Below are 19,880 nucleotides of genomic sequence, written 5' to 3'. Positions count from 1 at the left end.
GAGAAGTAAAAGGCTGCGTGTGATGGACAAATGAGGGCTGTGTAGTGTTGGAATGGGAACAGAGAAGGGCTGGATGGGAGGCCAGGAGGGTTACAGAAATGTAGGATATATTGCACGAAAAGTTCCCACCCATGCAATTTGGAAAAGATGGTGATGGTGGAAAGGATCCATATGGTGCAGGCTGTGAAGCACTCACTGAAATGAAGGATGTCGTGTTTGGCAGCAAGCTCAGCAGCAGGGTGGTCCACTTCTTTCTTGGCCAAAGTTTGTTGGTGGCCATTCAAGAGGACAGACAGCTTGTTGGTTGTCATGCCCCACATAGAATGCAGCACTGTCGTTGCAGCTTAGCTTGTAGATCACATGACTGGTTTCACAGATAGCTCTGCCTTTGATGGGATAGGTTATAAGTTTGTGAGCGGACTGGAGTAGGTGGTGATGGGAGGATGTATAGTAGGACAGGTCTTGCGTCTAGGTCTATGACAGGGGTATGAGTGATGAGGTAAGAGGTTGGGAGCACGGGCTGTGTAGGAATGGACATTGTGTAGGTTTGTTGGATGGTGGAAGACAACTGTGAGAGGGGTGGGAAGGATAGTGGGCAGGACATTTCAGGGCACAACGAGAGGTAGTCGAAACCCTGGCAGAGAATGTAATTCAGATGCTCCATCCTGGGTGGCACTGAGTTATGAGGAGAATGCTCCTCTGTGGCTGGACAGTGGATGATGATGATGATGATGATGATGATGATGATTCATTTGGGGGACACTCAACTGCACAGTTATTAGCACTCGTACAAAGTCCCAATGTTTTTCACAGTTCAGTTTTTTACAAGTCTAATCGAGCTACTGTCACAAATGGTGATGGTGATGGTGATGGTGATGATGATGATGATGATGATGACGATGATGATGAAATGATGAGGACAACACATAGTCCCCGGACAGAGAAAATCCCCAACCTAGCCGGGAATGGAACCCAAAACCCCATGATCCAGAGTCAGCAACATTAGCCACTACTGGATGGTGGGACTTTGTGAGGTGGTGGGAGACGAAAAATAAAGCCCGTTACACAATGCACCTAAACCGTACCCCTATGCACCAGCACCCCAAGCATGTGTATCTGGAACTACAGGCTGGTTCACATAGACCTATTACACCATCCAAATGGGATATACCTGGCGTACATGTGCAGTAGACAGTAATAATGAGTGAAACACAGATAGAACTGCCTGATCTCTTGTAAAGTCAATTGTTCTACCGCGTGATACACAAGGAGGACTGTGTGACATATTGGAATGTCATTCGTACAGATTATTTATGTGAGGTTCCTATTTAATAAGAAATTGTTTTTTATCATTATTCATTAAGTAATTGTTATTCTCTTATGTAGGTTACTACTGTTTTGAATTACAGATTCAATAGTTTTATATTATAACACTTAGTTACAAAGGTATATATGTATTTATACAGCATTTTGCACATGGAGAACCCACTTCTTTTTGGAGCTATTGCCCTGGCAGTGAGAGTAAATCTTCATTAGGGCAGAATGACAACGAAAATGAAAAGCCTGATTTTGTTGAGTTCGACCCTGGCTAAAAAGAAGGGACGAAGCAAGGGGATTATATTCACTGCTTATGAAAGAACTGAGGGGCGAAGCTCCACAAGAATTTTGAAACTTCGTGAGGATGGACATGGCCTGTTTTGAGAAGCTGCTATCTATGATAGAAGATGGAAGTAACAAATGCGACACTGTCATAGGGAGGCTGCCTCACATTCTCGAAAGTAACAAGTAAATCATATGTTTATACATTTTGTGATCATATCAGCACAGATCACGAATAAAATACCAGTAAAAGCCCTGTTATGTTGCAGGCTGGTTGTAACATTATGTTTCCTGGTGACTTTCTCCTGTATCACTGGTAGTTTCTCTTTTCTGGCATGCTGAAATAACGCAACAGATGCAATCAAATCAAAAATGAACTTTCATAAGTAAGGCATTACAATACAAATCGAAAAAATTACCGTGTAATATACACATATTACTCAGAAAGAGACGACTGCTGATGTACCTTATTATGATACAAGTTCGGGTCATACATCCTTTCCTCTCTATATGCCTGAATTATGACACTTAATGACTCTTTGCACCGTTTCATTTTGAGAATACGAAGCAATCAATAGAAAAATGCTTTCACAAACAGCTAGTGTGAAAGAATCTACGGGTGGGGGGACTGTGTTTATTAAACCTAATCGCTGAAAAAAAATGTGGAAAAATACCCAATATGAAAATCTGAAATTAGCCACTAGCCACTTAACAATTAGCAAATGACAAGCAGAAAGCGCTGCGGTAGCCCCTTCTGCGCATGCACGAGTTATCAATGCGTAGTGCACATGTGCGGACTGATGGCAGTTTAGAACTGCGCTCTATTCTGGTACGTGGATAATATGTCTGCTAATTTTTGTAGTTTCACCTGTTCTACTGCTAGATGGCTCTCGTGCTAGACCAGTACCGTTCACGGTGGTTCGTAGTGTAATACCCACTTAAGCAACGGGAGATTTTTTTTTTTTTTTTTTTTTTTTTTTTTTTTCCAAGGTTGGGAGGATAATTATGATTTGTGAAGGCTTCAGTTAGACCCTCAGTATATTTCGAGAGGGGCCGCTCATTACTGCAGATGCAGTGATATTGGGTGGCTAGAGTGTATGGAACGGACTTCTTGGTATGGAAAGGGTGGCAGCTGTCAAAGTGAAGGTATTGTTGGAGGTAAGTAGGTTTTACATGGATGGAGGTACTGATGTAGCCATCTTTGAGGTGGCTTGTTCGGTTGAGTAGGACCAGGTGAAGCAAATGGAGGAGAAGTTGTTGAGGTGGTTGGATAGGATGTCCTCATCCTCAATCCAGATTGCAAAGATGTAATCAATGAATCAGAACCAGGTGAGGGGTTTAGGATTCTGGATGTTTAGGAAGGATTTCTCTAGATGGCCCATGAATAGGTTGGCATAGGATGGTGCTATGCGGGTGCCCATAGCCATACCACGAACTTGTTTGTTGGTAATGCCTTCAAAGGAGAAGTAATTTTGGGTGAGGATATAATTAGTCATGGCGACTAGGAACGAGGTAGTTGGTTTGGAATCGGTCAGGTGTTGAGAAAGGGTGTTCAGTAGCGGTAAGGCCATGGGCACTAGGGCTGCTAGTGTAAAATGAGGTGGTGTTCTGGGGCCATGAGTGTGTATGTGTGTGTGTGTTTACCATCTAATTCTGAAGAAGGCCTTACTGTCTGAAAGGTATTATTTGTGGCAGTGTTTTTGTTGTGCCTATCTGTGACTCAGTATCTCCGCTATATGGTGAGTAGCAACTTTCCATTTCACAATATTGTTACATTCCATCCTGGAGTTTTCATTGTTTGAAATACAAAAATCATATTGTTTTAAAAATCTCTAATTTTGTCCCACTTACAACCACTCAATTTTTTTTACAGATAGCAATGTAATAGGTATATAAATATGGATAACTAAACAAAACAGATGATGTTAAGGAGCAAACTGCCACATGTGTACAGTCTTCAAGGGACAGGACAGGGGAATGTGGAGGATTCAGCAAAGGAGAAAAAGAGGGATGAAGTAGAGAAGCAACAGTATGTGAGGCTGGTAGGGAGACAGAACAGTGAAACTGACTGGAATCATGAATGGTGGCAAGGGGGTGGAGGCAGGTAGGAGACAAAGACTGGCAGCAATTGAAGTGAAAGAGTTGCATAACTGGAGGATGTCTGCCGGGGAAAGTTACCACCACTGCAATTCAAAGAAGCTGGTGTTGGTAGTGTGGACAGGGATTCAGATGGTTTGAGGAGTGAAGCAGCTGAGGTCAATTATCTTACATTACATTCCATGCTTCACAACTGAACCACAGCTGGGCAAAAGACATTCAACTTGGTCGATAGTTTGTTCATTCATAGTCATACATACACAGAATGCTGTACAATGGTTGAAGTGAAGTTATCATACAATACTGCTGCTTATACAGGTAGCCCACATTTGACAGGATGGGACATTTTAAGTCAGAGTTGAAATTAGGGCCGGCCGGTGTTGTCAGGCGGTTCTAGGCGCTTCAGTCTGGAACTGTTCGACCGCTATGGTCGCAGGTTCGAATCCTGCCTCGGGCATGGATGTGTGTGATGTCCTTAGGTTAGTTAGGTTTAGTAGTTCATAGTTCTAGGGGACTGATGACCTCAGCAGTTAAGTCCCATAGTGCTCAGAGCCATTTGAACCATTTTTTTGAAATTAGGTGGTGTGAAGTTGACAAGAGAAACCTTATTTGATCTCAACAAGGATAAGATCCATGGGGCAAGGGTTGGGAGCAGAAGAAGGAAGGAAGATTAGGGTTTAATATCCTCTTAATGACGACTTCATTAGAGATGGAGATCAAACAGGTAGGGGATGATTGAGAAAGGAAGTCAGCTGTGTCATTTTCAAAGAAACTATCCTAGCATGTGATTAACAGAAACCATAGAAAACACAGATCTCTATAGCTGGATGGGGAGTTTAGTGTCTTACCACTACACTACTCCACAAAGTTTGGAAGAAGATATGGCACAGACTAAAAAGGATATTGTGAAGATTTGCTACATGACAGAATACCACTTTGGAAAGTTGTGTAATGAGTGTGGGGTAATGGTGGAGATAAGGTATGGAAAATCTGTTTCTCAATATGGCTGGTAGGGTAATACTAGCCTGCAAGGTCCTCACAAAGTCCATCATTATATTGGGAGACATTTTTTCACTGCAAATAAGGTGCACACAAATGTCCAGGTTGTACGGGGATGATGTTTGGGTGTAGTACTTTCTACCTCACGAGATGCAGAGACATCTGTGAATGCAGCCACATCATATACTAACAGTTCTGCTTGTTGTTGTTGTTGTTGTTGTGGTGGTGGTGGTGGTGGTGGTCTTCAGTCTGAAGACTGGTTTAATGCAGCTCTCCATGCTACTCTATCCTTTCCAAGATTCTTCACCTCTAAATAACTACTGCAACTTACATGCAATCACTCGAAGACTCAGATGGTGTTCTTTCAAAAAATCCCTTCTTTTAGTCAAATTAAGCTACAAATTTCTTTTCTGCCCAGTTTGATTCAGTACCTCCTTATTAGTTACATAATCTACCCATCTAATCTTCACCTCTTCTGTAGCACTGCATTTCAAAAGCTTCTACTTTCTGTTTGTCTGAAATTTATATCATCCATGTTTCACTTCCATACAAGGCTACACTCTAGACAAATACCTTCAGAAATCTATATTCAATATTAAAGAATTTCTCTTCTTCAGAAGCACTTTTCTTACCACTGCCAGTTTACAACTTTTTATATCGGCTGCACTTTGACCATCATCAGTTATTTTGCTGTCCAAAAAGCAAAGCAAAACTCACCACTACTCTTAGTGTTTTGTTTACTAGTCTAATTCCCTCAACATCACTTGATTTAATTTAACTACATTCCATTATTCTTGTTTCACTTTTGTTGATGTCCATCTTTTATCCTCATTTCAAGACACAGTCAGTTGACTGAACTGCTCTTCCAAATCCTTTGCTGTCTCAGACAGAATTACGTTGTCATCAGCAACCCCCTCCCCTTCTGACTTCAATTTCTTCTCTTCATATTTTTCTGTTTTTTGTTTTCTTAACTGTTTGCTCAGTATACAGATTGAATAACATCGGGGGTAGACTACAGCCCTGTCTCACTCCCTTCTCAACCCTGCTTCTGTTTCATTTCCCTCGACTCTCACAACTGCTGTCTGTTTTCTATACAGGTTGTAAATAGCCTTCGCCCCCACCTATCTTCAGAATTTCAAAGAGTTATTCAAGTCATCACTGTCTACAAAAGCTACAATCACAGGTTTGCCTTTCCTACTTTCTAAGAGAAGTTGTAGGGTCAGTATTGCCTTGTGTGTTCCTACATTTCTCCGGAATCCAAACTGATCTTTCCTGGGGTCGGATTCTACCATTCCGTCCATTATTTTGTGAAGAATTCGTGTTAGCATTTTGCAACCATGACTTATTAAACTGACAGTTTGGTATAATATTTATATCTGTCAGCACCTGCTCTCTTTGAAATTTGAATTATTATATTTTCTTGAAGCCTGAGAATATTTCCCTTTTTTCATATATCTTGAACATGAGGTGGAGTAGTTTAGTCATGACTTGCCCTCCAAGGATATCAGTAGACCTGATGGAGTGTCATCACAACCAGGGACCTTGTTTCAATTTAGATCTTTTAGTGCTCTGTCAAATTACTCTGATAGTATCATACCTCTCATCTCATTATAATCTCTTAAAGAGTCTCCATCTGTCAATTTCTTTTGTTGCAGTAAAAGTTAACAGACTCCTGGATTCTCCTTTGTTACTTGTTACGGTAATGATTAGTAGCTCTAATGAAGCAGCAACTCAACAACTTGTGGATAAAACACTACTTAATTTCCACTCTTTATGCAGTGCTTCAGTCTCACAGCATTTTACAGTCAAGCTTTTAACAAGAAGACACACAGAAGTCTTAATGGTGTTGCCATTCTTGTCCATCAGACATTGGGGCATTGTTATTCCTTGAAGCAGCGTACAGTGCAGACATTTCTTTGCTGCACCTTTGGGTGATGTCAGGCACAGCTCAAACAAACTCAGCACAGCACCAAGCCCAAAAGGAATACTTCAGACAGATGAAACACAGCAATGTATAGCTCATATACATAACATTTCTAAATTGAGCAGCATTCTGCAGGGGTGGGTAGTAGAGTATGGAGGCAACATGGGGTAGGGAGGGGGAGGGATAGCAACGTAGGGGTTGGTTGGTTGGTTGGTTGGTTTGGGGAAGGAGACCAGACAGCGAGGTCATCGGTCTCATCGGATTAGGGAAGGAAGTCGGCCGTGCCCTTTGAAAGGAACCATCCCGGCATTTGCCTGGAGCGATTTAGGGAAATCACGGAAAACCTAAATCAGGATGGCCGGACGCGGGATTGAACCGTCGTCCTCCCGAATCAACGTAGGGGTAGAGGAAGATACTGTGCTGCCTGTTGCGGCATACAGATATGTGGCGGGGATAGGATGGACTGTTAGGTGCCGAGTCAGGTGACTGTGCTGGGACAGTGGGGGACGTGGAGGAGAGAAGCAGAGATGGAGGAAGAAAGAGTCCAAAAGAAGGATAATTTGCCTGAAAGCTTAAATGTTTAACCATCATTTTCATTGTGTCTGCAACTCAAAGCCTCCTCTGTATGGTGAGTGGCAATCTATCCTTGTTAATGTTAAATAAGGCACTGTTGTTATTAATTAATATTAGCTGTACTGACTAATACTAGGAGAGAATGGCCTCTGTCAGGCCAATAGTTTGATTTCTGGAAAAGGGCAATAGAATTGACAATCGATCTGAATCAAGAGAATCTAGAAGAAAAACACACTCTGACCCATAAGAACCCACTTCAATAAACTCAAGAAATTTTCAGTGAAGAATTCTGAAACACGATAGCGCAATATAAATAGCAAATTTAAAGCTTGCACACTGGTGTATAAGTACTCACACTTTTTTTGGTTCAAGTTGTCATTGTACGACAATGATGTATGGTACAAGGGAGGTAACTCTAACCATGTTATTTTGAAGTAATTTGCCAAGGGGATTATATAGAATATACTAATTTTACGAGCTTAAATTTGTGTTATTTTGGATTATAGTTTTTTTATACTTCTGTGTCATTAGGTTTACAGTTTCTACAAAAATAGAATAATTACGTACCTCTTCTCGGAGTTCTTTCATTTTCTGTTCAATATCATAGTCCTTTTTCTTCTCTTCCAGTTTTCGCTTATTAAGTTCAAAACGTTTTTTCACCTGATCCAAAGAAGATCTTTCAACTCTCATAGTCATTCCCAAATTTCTTTGATCTAAAGAGAAAATGAGACATGAGCAATAAATTATTCTAAGTGTGTACCAATCATTAAATTGTTCAAAGAAATGTTACAGTACAAATTTCTACAAAAATAAACCTAAGTTTCATGTGTATATAAATCATTCTGCCAGACAGCACCTAAGATACAGTTTTGTCATTGCAAATTAATACTTTCATAACAATAAAAGAGGAAAAATTTAAAAAAATATGTACACAGACAACATGAAGATCTGAAAATTAGAAAAAGAAAACACTTTTTTCAAGTGACTGACACACACACACACACACACACACACACACACACACACACACACACAATGTCCTTCGAATGTGATGTGCTGTCTCAAGTTAATGGGTTATTTCAGTTTGCTGATTGGTGCCTCACCACTCTGTAAGATAACATTTCTAACAGTTTTTGGCCTTCCATTCAGTTTCCATCTCAATATGAGGTTTTCTTAGCTTTCCTTTGGAAGAAAACTTACAGCTTAATGTAGCTACTCTTGGTGTCACAGTTATTAGAGATGGAGCACGGGGTGTATACAATCTCTCAACGTCCATGCCATCTCCTGCAATCCGTTACCTGTGTGGTATTCCAAGAGCCTGAAAGTCAATAATCAGTGATCACAAAGTGAACTGGGAAGGCCCATGTGGACGGCCTCAATGAAAGATGATGGAGTTATATGCTCTGCCACCTTCTTGGAATCCAACAACACACTCATTTTCAAATCTAGTTGACTGGATCGTTACTCAATGAGAGACAGGAGCATATTATATGGTCTATCTGTTAAGCCCAAATGGAAACATGGTTCCACTGCCTACCAGACACTGTTGTGTGTGATCGGTGACATGATTTTCATGGCTATTAAGATGACAACATGTTGCTGTTTGTGACAGATAAACAATATTTTATTCAAAATTATCTCCATTGCTATTTATACATTTCTCCCACCTCCCCGGCAGGCTATGAATGCCACGCTAAAAGAACAGTTCTTCTTTTGAAGTGAGCCAGTCAGCAAGTCATTTTCGTACATTTTCATTTGAACTGAAGCATTGTTCAGCGAGACCATGTCCCTGTGATGCAAACAGATGATAATCGGGATACCACAACAATAAGACTAAATTCATAATGGGGAAACATCAAATGTAGTGTCCTGCAATGTTGGGCTCTTGCCCCACTTCTGTTCTTGACTAACATAAATGAATTTAGAGGACTCTTCAAAAACTGAAATGTTTGTGAATGATAAAAGTATAGAGATAAAGGCCTAAGGACATCCACACCTGCCACAGTTACGATAATTGTGGAATAATCTTGCTTGCATATGGATCACAGCAAACAACGTAACTGTTAATTTTACAAAATCACATATAATGCACTTTCAAACAAGTATAGATGACTTGTAGGCACCAGAAATCAAGCAAAACAGGTGCATACCATACGTAACTCTATGAGAGAAAGGCACCCAGATCTTCTATAGCCTTATGTGCCATCAATTTATTTATTTACCAGTTTCCATGCAAGCCACAGCTACTTGGTCATAGAATGTATTAGAACACAGTTTACAGAACACTGCTTGGGAACTCTTGTACAGAACAGGTGTGTGCCACAAGAAAACCTTGACGACCTAGATTTCAATACTTAGAATTCTTCACTATTTTTTCAGTTCTGCTGGAAGCCCTATTGAAAATGAAATGTGCTGAACAGTGCAGACCTTGCTGAACAATGTTGAAGGTACTGTTATAAAAGTCTAGTATTCACTGAAGGAATGTTACAGTTTCTTCTGAATGATTCAGTATTATCAACAACAAATCCCATCGTAGAATGTGTGTACAGGGGTGGCAGAATTAGAATCCAAGACACCTGAACAATGGGCTACACGAAGTTTGCAAACTGGCACTACAGATCAGCCTGTCCACCCTTTTCTGAGCTAAGAATATTCTTGGTGATTGCACAGAGTTGCCCCAAAAAGTAGTACTATACAAGACGACAGATTGAAAGGAAGCAAAGTAAATGAGCCTTCATGTTTCAATTTTGGAGACAGTGAAGATCATTCTTATATTGATGATAGCAGATTCAATCTCTGCACTAGGTTTTGAAAGTGATACTTCCAAGGAAGTCTTCCATATACCCACAGTCCTAAGAAGTTAAAATTGTCGATCTCACTGACTGCTTGACCAGCTTGGGACAATAACATTCCACTTTAAGAGTTCTGTATTAGAAACTGCATGGATTGTAGTTGTGTAATCTGATCTCTGAAAGCAATGTGCTGATGCTACTGATTACCATATTAGCTGTAACACTTATATTATGTTCTACTTCATTTGCAATTAAAAAAAATTATTATTATTATTATTATTAATTGAGCCATTTGTCCCCACTGTTACTATAACTTTTCATGGTGAATAAATCCACCCTAGTTGTATTTAACAGATCCTTGGTTTGTATAAAATCACACAAATGACCTGGGTTTCGGTATGTAACTCCCATTTCCAGGCGATACCAAAAAAAAAAAGAGGAAAACTAAGAGAGAGTCTTCATAAAATTAATTAACATTTAAAGGGCCCATTCAAATGTGAACATCAGGTTGTACCTTGATTGTTGCATACAAGAGAGTCATACCAGTCACGTAAAAAAATCCAGCGAATTTATCAAGTAGCGTGCTACGTCCCATGTGGGTGAGGTACGAAAACAGTTTCTGAGTCAACCAATACCACACCAGGTAAACACGGCCTTACAAAAAAACATGAATGTAGCAGCAGATAAGCACACATTTCCAGCCTAATGTATCCATGAACCAACTATGAATGAATAGACATGTGCCATAGGGTTAAAAAATTAAAATGAAGGCATAAAGGCCATAGAATGCCAATTTGTGAACCTGAAAAGTTGCTTACCATATTAAGTACCCGCCCTGTTACATATTGTGGAAGCCCAGCAAGACCAGTCAACAGACTGCCACAAAAAATGCAATGAGACCCTAGTGGCTGCCACTGGAACTAATATAGACGGCAGGAGGGACCATCAAAGAAATAACAGCTAACGACACGTCCACACCCTCCTACTACCCCCCTCCCTTCAGTTTTCCTTGTTTTTGTAGTGCCTGAAGACAGGAATTTACATCCTGAAACCCAGGTAATGTGTATGATTTTATTCAAATAAAGCATCTGTCAAGTATAACTAGAAGGATTTATTCATCATGAAAAATCATCCTTGTTTTCTGACACTGGAGGACAACTTTTTTGCTTTCTACTTTCCACGTATGAGCTTTTTCTTTAACCTCTAACAATGTTCGAACCTACACAGAAGAATGATTTTGTCAAATCAAAGAAAATACCCACTGAGCTCAGCCTATCATTTAGCCTAGATAGTGCCTCGCACACAAAAGAATAATTTGCATTTTCTGTGGATACCCCTTTCCTGAAGTCTGAGTCAGACAGAACATTTTGTGTACTCAGATGGACTACTCTTCTGTACACTGCTTTTTCAAAAAAATTTGAGATCTATGGTAACAAAGAAATTGGCCAGTAATTGTCCACACGATATCTTTCCCCCATTTCTGAAAGAGACTTCACTAACAAGTATTTCAATCTGCCAGGAAATTGACCACACCTGAATGACACACTACACAGCTGACTGATCACAGAACTTATATTGGTGCACTTATCTTCATAACCGAAATTGGAATTTCATCATTCTCACAGGAGTCTTAACTCTAATGTAATAATTGTTTTAATTTCATCTTTGGTTCTGTTCTGTAGCTGCATGTGAAATAGTTGCCTTTTAACACTAACTTTCAAGTGTTCTACATATTTACCCACACCCATAAAATTTTGATTTAACTTGCCAATTACTGACAGGAAGAAATTACTAAATATTCTGTACAATTCTAGTGGATCATCAGGTTTCCTTAACACACAAGATTGGCATAATATGTCGAGCACCACATTCTGCCTCTTTCACAACTGACCTTAAAAGTTTTAACTTTTTCTAAGAGCTTTCTATTTTGTTGATAAAATACATTGTTTTAGCCCATCTAATGGCGTTCTTCAGCACTTTGCAGTTGTCAGTAGCGAAAGTCTGCTACCAAGCTCTGGCTGTCCTCCTGCATGATACTCTAATGCCAGTAGTTATCCAGTTTGGTTGCTTATTACTAATGCATATGTGTCTGCACATCTTTTTAATGGTTGGTTGGTTGTTGGAGTTAAAGTGACCAAACTGCTAGGTCATCAGTCCCTCCATCCTAAATGTATCTAACCAGGAACAATCCTCACAGGAACATTTATGTGCAATATTCACCCATAATCCCTATAGGCTGGGCTGGCACCACAATGCGAGGACATCTGGACACATTTCATACTTTTAAAGCACCGAATTGGAGGCGGGGTGGAGGGACTACACATACAGTTTCATTTCACATCAGTATACCATCATCTTGACTTTTTCAGACAATGAATTAATCGCCCTAAAAGGCCAAGACGAAGGCCCCGGTAGCAACCTTATTATCCTTTGGCCTCTTATGGGGACAAGACATGAAATGTATACCCCATCCCTCCAAGTTGGTGTGTAGTTTGTCAGTCTGCAAGAGATGGTCATGATGGGAAATGATGCCTTTAATCATGTCTAGACTATTGTAGGGAGTTATAGGCACCAGAATGTCACCCAACTCGTCACAAGCATGCAACACCCATGAGAACAGAGGATGCTGTTTTAAACAAAAGTGACCCACTCTTTATTTTGGATGTACCTGCAACTTCCCCGAACTTGTCCTCTATATTCTCTACACAGAATAAAAGCTTAGTGCTCAAAAAAGAATCGGGGGCAATATTCTTCTGCTTGTCACTTAGCCATACATTCCTCCCATGGCTTAGTGGGGAAGGAACAATTTTGGGGTTGTATCTCTCTGTGCAGAATGAGTTCTTTCCTTCTGAAGAGACTGCTGGGACTGTACAATCACCAGTGGGAGAGAGCTTCATCCACTTCATATGCTAGTCATCCGCCAAGGCGTTCACCTACTGTGAATGGAGGCTCACTTCATATGCTAGTCATCCGCCCACGTGTTCACCTACTGTGAATGGAGGCTCCCCCATAGGTGCCATCCAATCTCAGCAATGGTTACCTGCCCAATAATCCATTGCTCAAGAGTCCCTGTGCCCCATCCACAATGGGCACATACTCCTTGGCACAAATGGGGATGTTTCAGCTCAGGCACCAACAGTGTGATCCCTGTGTCATCTAGGGACCACCAAGGGGTCTGCACCAGGAAGACCATTCAGTGGAAACAAAGAGGGGAAAGGAGTAGTGAAAACAGAAGCTTGGAGCATAGAAAGGGAAGTAGTGGTGCAAAGACTGGGGGCCCTGTGTTAGCAAAACACATACTCAAAAAAGAGTTGAGAGCCCACTTCTCCTGCACAACCTTCAAATTTCGGTCTTAATTATTTTGAATGAAACATTACACTTGGCATAAATGGCACTCTTCCCTTCTGGAACAAACTCCTTGCATAGAAATCACATAAGGTGTACCTGTCCAAAGGAAGCATTCGTATTTCTTAGCTGTGTAATTTGCTATGTAATTTACTCTCAAATAATGTCAGTGTCAATATATTTTAGCAATTCATCTACTTTATCTGTACTTCTCCAATTATTTTGATGAAATATGCTTACTAAACCTTCATTTATTCAATCAACTTTCAGTTTTACAAGGATATTCTTCAAGCAGGTATACTTCCTACATGACTTCACCCTAAAAATGTCTAGCCCTTCTACACATTATCACTGGAATTTGGTCTTGAGTGAGCACAGATTTCCCTACTACACTGTAACTTGTTAGCTTCACCAATCATCTCATTCCATTCCTACTCGAGCATAGCCCATGCCTAGTATAGCTCAACTTGTGGATATTCTCAACTGACATCACCAAACTGTGTTCAATATCAGCAGTAACCAGTGCCTTTTCAAGGCTCATTTTAACATGTCTTACAGCATTTTGTGTGTGTGTGTGTGTGTGTGTTTTATGGGCATTCAACAGCAACATTATCAGTGTCCTTAAATTATTAGAAAACAAATATAGTTAAAATGTCTAAAATGTTATAAAACAAGTAAAAGTAAGTCTTACATAATGTACTCCCTCTCTACAAATCTGAAAATAATTACATAGGCGTATATGACTGGCTGGAGACTTATAAAAAAACATGGATTAGCTAGGTGCCCTGATAACACATTAAAAACTTCTCCGTAAAATCTTAGGGAACAATATGGACATTTCACAAAACCCTGAATGTCTCACCACATTCGTTTGAGTATTAGTTAAAATAGAGGGCAAACCTGTCGGTGAATCAGCTGCTGCGCTCTTGTCTGAATATAAGACACAATCTAAAATGTGGCGCACTGGGATGCGTACACCACAAGAACCACACAGTGGAGTGTCCTCCCACCGAAGCAAGAAGTCATGTGACATAGGAGAGTTCCCTGTGCTCATATGCGTGGCTGGAAGGAAGTATGCTATGACCAAGCTGTTGACTTTACTAGATGCAATTTACTGTCTCTCTCTTCCAGCCACACTTCTTTTCTTCTATGCATGACCTCTGTATTTCAACAATGATGAGACAGCTTGTATGTGGATGGCACATGAGATTATTTGATTCTTGGCTCCTACACCTGCCATTTTGTATCCCTTAATACTCATGTTCTCTGGTGCCCAGCAGCACACCTCCTTCCTTAGCCTATGAAGGCACTGAAGAGTGTCCTGGATATTTTATACTACTACATCTGCTGGGTACAAGTATTGTAAAGAGTTAAGGACACTTTGGGAGCCTGAACAAATGAGGAATGCAACACAACTGATCTGCTACAGTGCCCTCAAGACTATACACAATTCTGCACAGAACACAGTGAATTCTTGAGGCAACTGGGTCTTGACAACATGACCATGGAAACAACAGAGCAACCAATGGAGTCCCTCTGTTTGGGCGCATCTGTGAATACAGCTACACAGGATGATTTTTTCCACCTTGTAGAAACTATAGGGATTGAGTGATGTGAGGATATGGGGCAAAAAAGGTCTAATGAGCTATGTCCACAAATGCATGGTTTCAATGCTAGGGACAACTTATTCAATCATACTCTGTTACAGAGACTGTACAATGTACCATGCAGCCACAGTCCTTCTAGAGGATGGTACTGTTTCTCGTATGTCATGCCGTAGTGCCCTCTTCTACAATAGTCATTGGGAATGTTGTGTCTGATTCACTTTTCTAGCTGACTCACCTTGAAGTGGATGTGATACAGTGTTGTACACAATGATTCTGAATTCAAATCGAGAGCTTGCTGACATGGTGTTTACTTACAGAAAGGCAAATGACAATGGGAAACGACAACAAGCACAGAATTTAATGTTTGCAACAGTGTTCTACAGTTTGTTTGAGACAGAGTCGTTTCAGGAAGCAAGAATTTATGATGTATGTACCTGAAATGTTCGGACATGAGACTTGGAGGAAAATGTGATTAGCACTGTGGATGCCAACCACCGTGTCAGTACCAGGCAGTTGGCCCGCCAGTACAGGGTATGCCAAACGATTGTGTGGAACATACTCCATAACACTTACAGCATGTGCAGGACTTACTAGTGACAGACTTTCCACATTGCGGAGTGGTATCTTCTACTTTCATATTGGTCATCTGTGGGATAGTATGCAGAACCTCCATGATATGGTGACAGCAAATCATTGGTGCAGCCAGAATGTGTGGGCCGAGATAATTAGCGACCATATTTTGGGACCAGTCTCCTGAAAATGTCACCTAACAGGCTGGAACTATTTGTGTTTTTTGCCGTAACTTTGCCTCCCCTGATGGAAGAAGTGCCACTGATGATTTGAAGGGTTACGTGGTGCCACATGACAGTGCTCCAGGCCACTTCACTGTTAAGTCCGGACACATCTCAATTGTGTCTTCCCTGGTCGACGGGTCGGACGAGAGGGTCCAGTTGCATGGCCTGCTCGTTCACCAGATCTTAACCTGTGCAATTTCTGGTTATAGGGCCATCTCAAAAGTATTCTGTATGCAGAGCCCATTCGAGATGCGGACAAACTGGAGCAGTGTATTCATGTTGCCTTTGACACTATTTGAATGCAACCTGGCCGATGTGAACGTGTGAGACAGAACATGCTATGGTGTGTACATGCAAGTGCTGAGGGCACATGGAAACGATTTTCAGCACATACTGTAACTGAGGCTGCAAGGTACAGCACGTATTAGAACACAGTCTCTGTAACAATGTATGATTGAATAACAGATTTCTTGCACGGAAACCACACATTTCCAGACGTAAGTTAATTAGACCTTTTTTGTTCTGTATCCTCTCATTGATCAATCCCTAGAGTTTGTACATGGTGGAAAAAATCACCCTGTACAGTTGTGGTGCTCATTTAAAAGTTCATAAAATATTGTATTAAAACACACACAAGATTGCAGCTTCTCTTTCTAAATCCAAGCATTCAATTCCAAACATGGATTTACATTTGTACTCACCCCACACCAAGTGAGTTCAACATTACTTCACATGGATCCCAAATGACCTTGTTGCTCACGGAAGATTTGGGAAAAGGTGCTTTTAGCAGGAGAAGCAACAGTGATAACATAGGAGTCACTAGGATCTTATATGCTTGATGAACCTTGAGGAGTTGCGGCTGGATGGTACGTGGCACATGCCTAAGATCAGAGACTGGGTATGGCTCTCGTGGCCAGCCTGATCACCTTATGATGAATAGCGTCAATGGTCCAGGTAAGAAAGTCATGCTGATCCATACATTGTGCACCTGCCATGAAGCCATGATCTAACAAAAGCCCTAATAAACACGGGTAGATGCATCCTGCTGCCTCCAAGACCAGTGGCAAAAGCACTTTAAGATATTAAGTTCTTTCTGGGTCCTTGCCTTCAGATCCTGCACAAGTTCTAAATAAAAAATGAGGACCATAAACCTCATAGAGTCTTTAAAATGTTGAATGGTGTACCGGCAAGTGAGGTAAATTAACGAGAAAGAATTCACACACACACACACACACACACACACACACACACACACACACACACACACACACACTCTTATCTGCAGAAGATGTAAAACCTATCTTGAGGGCTCACTCATCCAGCCTCTTTGGTGTAAGTTGTAACTGACGAGCCGCTGTTACAGCGGCAGAGGATGAACAAAAAACTGCAAAATCAACCACAAATAAGGAACACTGTACAGGACTGCTTACTGCAAATGTTATACTGTTGACAGCTATAGCAAAGATGGTGGCACTTGATATACTTCCCTGGAGAACATAATTCTCCCACTCAAAACTATCTGACACATCATCACCAACTCAGTACCTAAAAGACTATTCTGATAAGAGAGACTGAATGACAATGGGGAGGTAACTACAAAAGACCCACTGGTGGAGGAGTTGTTCTAGGATACTGTGACTCCAACTAGTGTTGGATGCCTTACTGATGTCAAACAATATCCCTAGACTATGCTGTTTACATAGGAAACACTGCTGGATAGCCACCTCTAGCAGGGTCAGGTTGTCAATAGTGGATCGAAACTCCTGAACCTACAATGAGAACGACAAAGGAGTCAACTGGCCTTTGATGACAATTGTCATTCGCTCCGAGGTATTTCCTACAAAGCTTATTAAGCAATGCTCTGGTGACTACTGGGACACATTCGGTCCCTGCCTGGTCTGAGGACAGGTATCAAATTTGTCTCTTTCAATGAGCTGGGAAATTATCTTGCCTGCCTTATCGAATTAAAACATTTTAGGAGGATTTCCGTTCATATTGTTTGCAAGTTTCACGGCATGCTGTATTGGATTGGGAATTGACTGGGCACATATCGTGAGCCTCAGACAGTGCCAAATACAGATCCTAAATGGAGGAAGGGCAGTTGTATGACTCAGATCTGTTCGATCTGAAGTTCAACTAATCCCTTCCATGATCGTGCAATAGCAGTAGACTGCTGAATCTGGGCTGGTGGTGGAAGTAGCCACTGCAAAATGCTCTGACACTGTCTGTGCAATATTCCGGGCATTGTCTGGAGACACCACAGCTTCAGCACCACTGCTATAGGTACCTGACAGCATTTTTCACAAATCCTTGAAATGGCTTCCCATACTTTCGTTGGTCAGCACTTAAATCGTCGCAAAGCAGCACACCTAACCCAACTTGCTGGCAGCATGCATCAGTGCACCACGATACAGGCTGCCTTCAAAGATGACATTTGGACTTTGTGACGGATGCTTCCCCATTTCTAGAAAATGCCTCAGTGTTCAAAAACATCCAGCTGGCTGAATAGCATCCAATTAGCTCTGTTGATCATCCATCTTAGTGGCTTCCTTTCAAGAATGCTCCATCTGGTAGACGAATCCAGGGTGGGAAGTGCTCACTGGAATGAGGGTCATCAGTAACTTCCCATCAAACAGAATCTGTGAGGTCTGAGGCTGAGGGTAACCTAGCGGCAGCATTGAAATGAGTGGGATTGTCCCTCTGAGGATGCACCATACCTGAAACATCATGAGGCTCTCTAAAACTCGACCACTGGGGCAAGTAGTGTTTCAGCCTCACAATACATTATGGGCATTTAAGTCTCCAAGCAAGAGTTTGCTTGTAAGATTTGCAAGAGCCTCAGGATATATGGCTTCTTGTGGTGGTAAATACAAACAGCATATAGTTATCATTTGACAACATTAACTTCGACTGCAACTGCTTGCAGGTCAGTTGTTGTTGTGGTCTTCAGTCCTGAGACTGGTTTGATGCAGCTCTCCATGCTACTCTATCCTGTGCAAGCTTCTTCATCTCCCAGTACCTACTGCAGCCTACATCCTTCTGAATCTGCTTAGTGTATTCATCTCGTGGTCTCCCTCTACGATTTTTACCCTCCACACAGCCCTCCAATACTAAATTGGTGATCCCTTGATGTCTCAGAAGATGTCCTACCAACCGATCCTTTCTTCTAGTCAAGTTATGCCACAAGCTCCTCTTCTCCCCAATTCTATTCAATACCTCCTCATTAGTTATGTGATCTACCCATCTAATCTTCAGCATTCTTCTGTAGCACCACATTTCAAAAGCTTCTATTCTCTTTTTCTCTAAACTATTTATCATCCACGTTTCACTTCCATACATGGCTACACTCCATACACATACTTTCAGAAACGACTTCCTGACATTTAAATCTATACTCGATGTTAACAAATTTCTCTTCTTCAGAAACGCTTTCCTTGCCATTGCCAGTCTACATTTTATATCCTCTCTACTTTGACCATCATCAGTTATTTTGCTCCCCAAATAGCAAAACTCCTTTACTTCTTTAAGTGTCTCATTTCCTAATCTAATTCCCTCAGCATCACCTGACTTAATTCGACTACATTCCATTATCCTTGTTTTGCTTTTGTTGATGTTCATCTTATATCCTCCTTTCAAGACACTGTCCATTCCATCCAACTGCTCTTCCAAGTCCTTTGCTGTCTCTGACAGAATTACAATGTCATCGGCGAACCTCAAAGTTTTTATTTCTTCTCCATGGATTTTAATACCTACTCCGAACTTTTCTTTTGTTTCCTTTATTGCTTGCTCAATATACAGATTGAATAACATCGGGGATAGGCTACAACCCTGTCTCACTCCTTTCCCAACTACTGCTTCCCTTTCATGCCCCTTCACTCTTATAACTGCCATCTGCTTTCTGTACAAATTGTAAATAGCCTTTCGCTCCCTGTATTTTACCCCTGCCACCTTCAGAATTTGAAAGAGAGTATTCCAATCAACATTGTCAAAAGCTTTCTCTAAATCTACAAATGCTAGAAATGTAGGTTTGCCTTTCCTTAATCTTTCTTCTAAGATAAGTCGTAGGGTCAGTATTGCCTCATGTGTTCCAACATTTCTACGGAATCCAAACTGATCTTCCCCGAGGTCGGCTTCTATCAGTTTTTCCATT

The 19,880-nt window shown here is 41.1% G+C and overlaps 1 protein-coding gene across 1 annotated transcript in view; it reads right to left on the bottom strand.

The window, feature by feature from the left end:
- The window catches only part of LOC126198670 (zinc finger matrin-type protein 2), a 43,003-nt gene that overhangs the window by 7,359 nt on the left and 15,764 nt on the right, over nucleotides 1-19,880 (bottom strand). Inside the window, exon 4 of the mRNA XM_049935159.1 lies at nucleotides 7,760-7,905. Coding sequence (XP_049791116.1) covers nucleotides 7,760-7,905 — 146 coding nt within the window. The remainder of the gene's footprint in view (nucleotides 1-7,759; nucleotides 7,906-19,880) is intronic.

The sequence above is a fragment of the Schistocerca nitens genome, chromosome 8 (genome assembly GCF_023898315.1).
Source record: "Schistocerca nitens isolate TAMUIC-IGC-003100 chromosome 8, iqSchNite1.1, whole genome shotgun sequence".
NCBI lineage: Eukaryota > Metazoa > Arthropoda > Insecta > Orthoptera > Acrididae > Schistocerca > Schistocerca nitens.
Note: the sequence above shows the minus strand (reverse complement) of the source record. Positions and strands in the feature narration are given on the sequence as shown.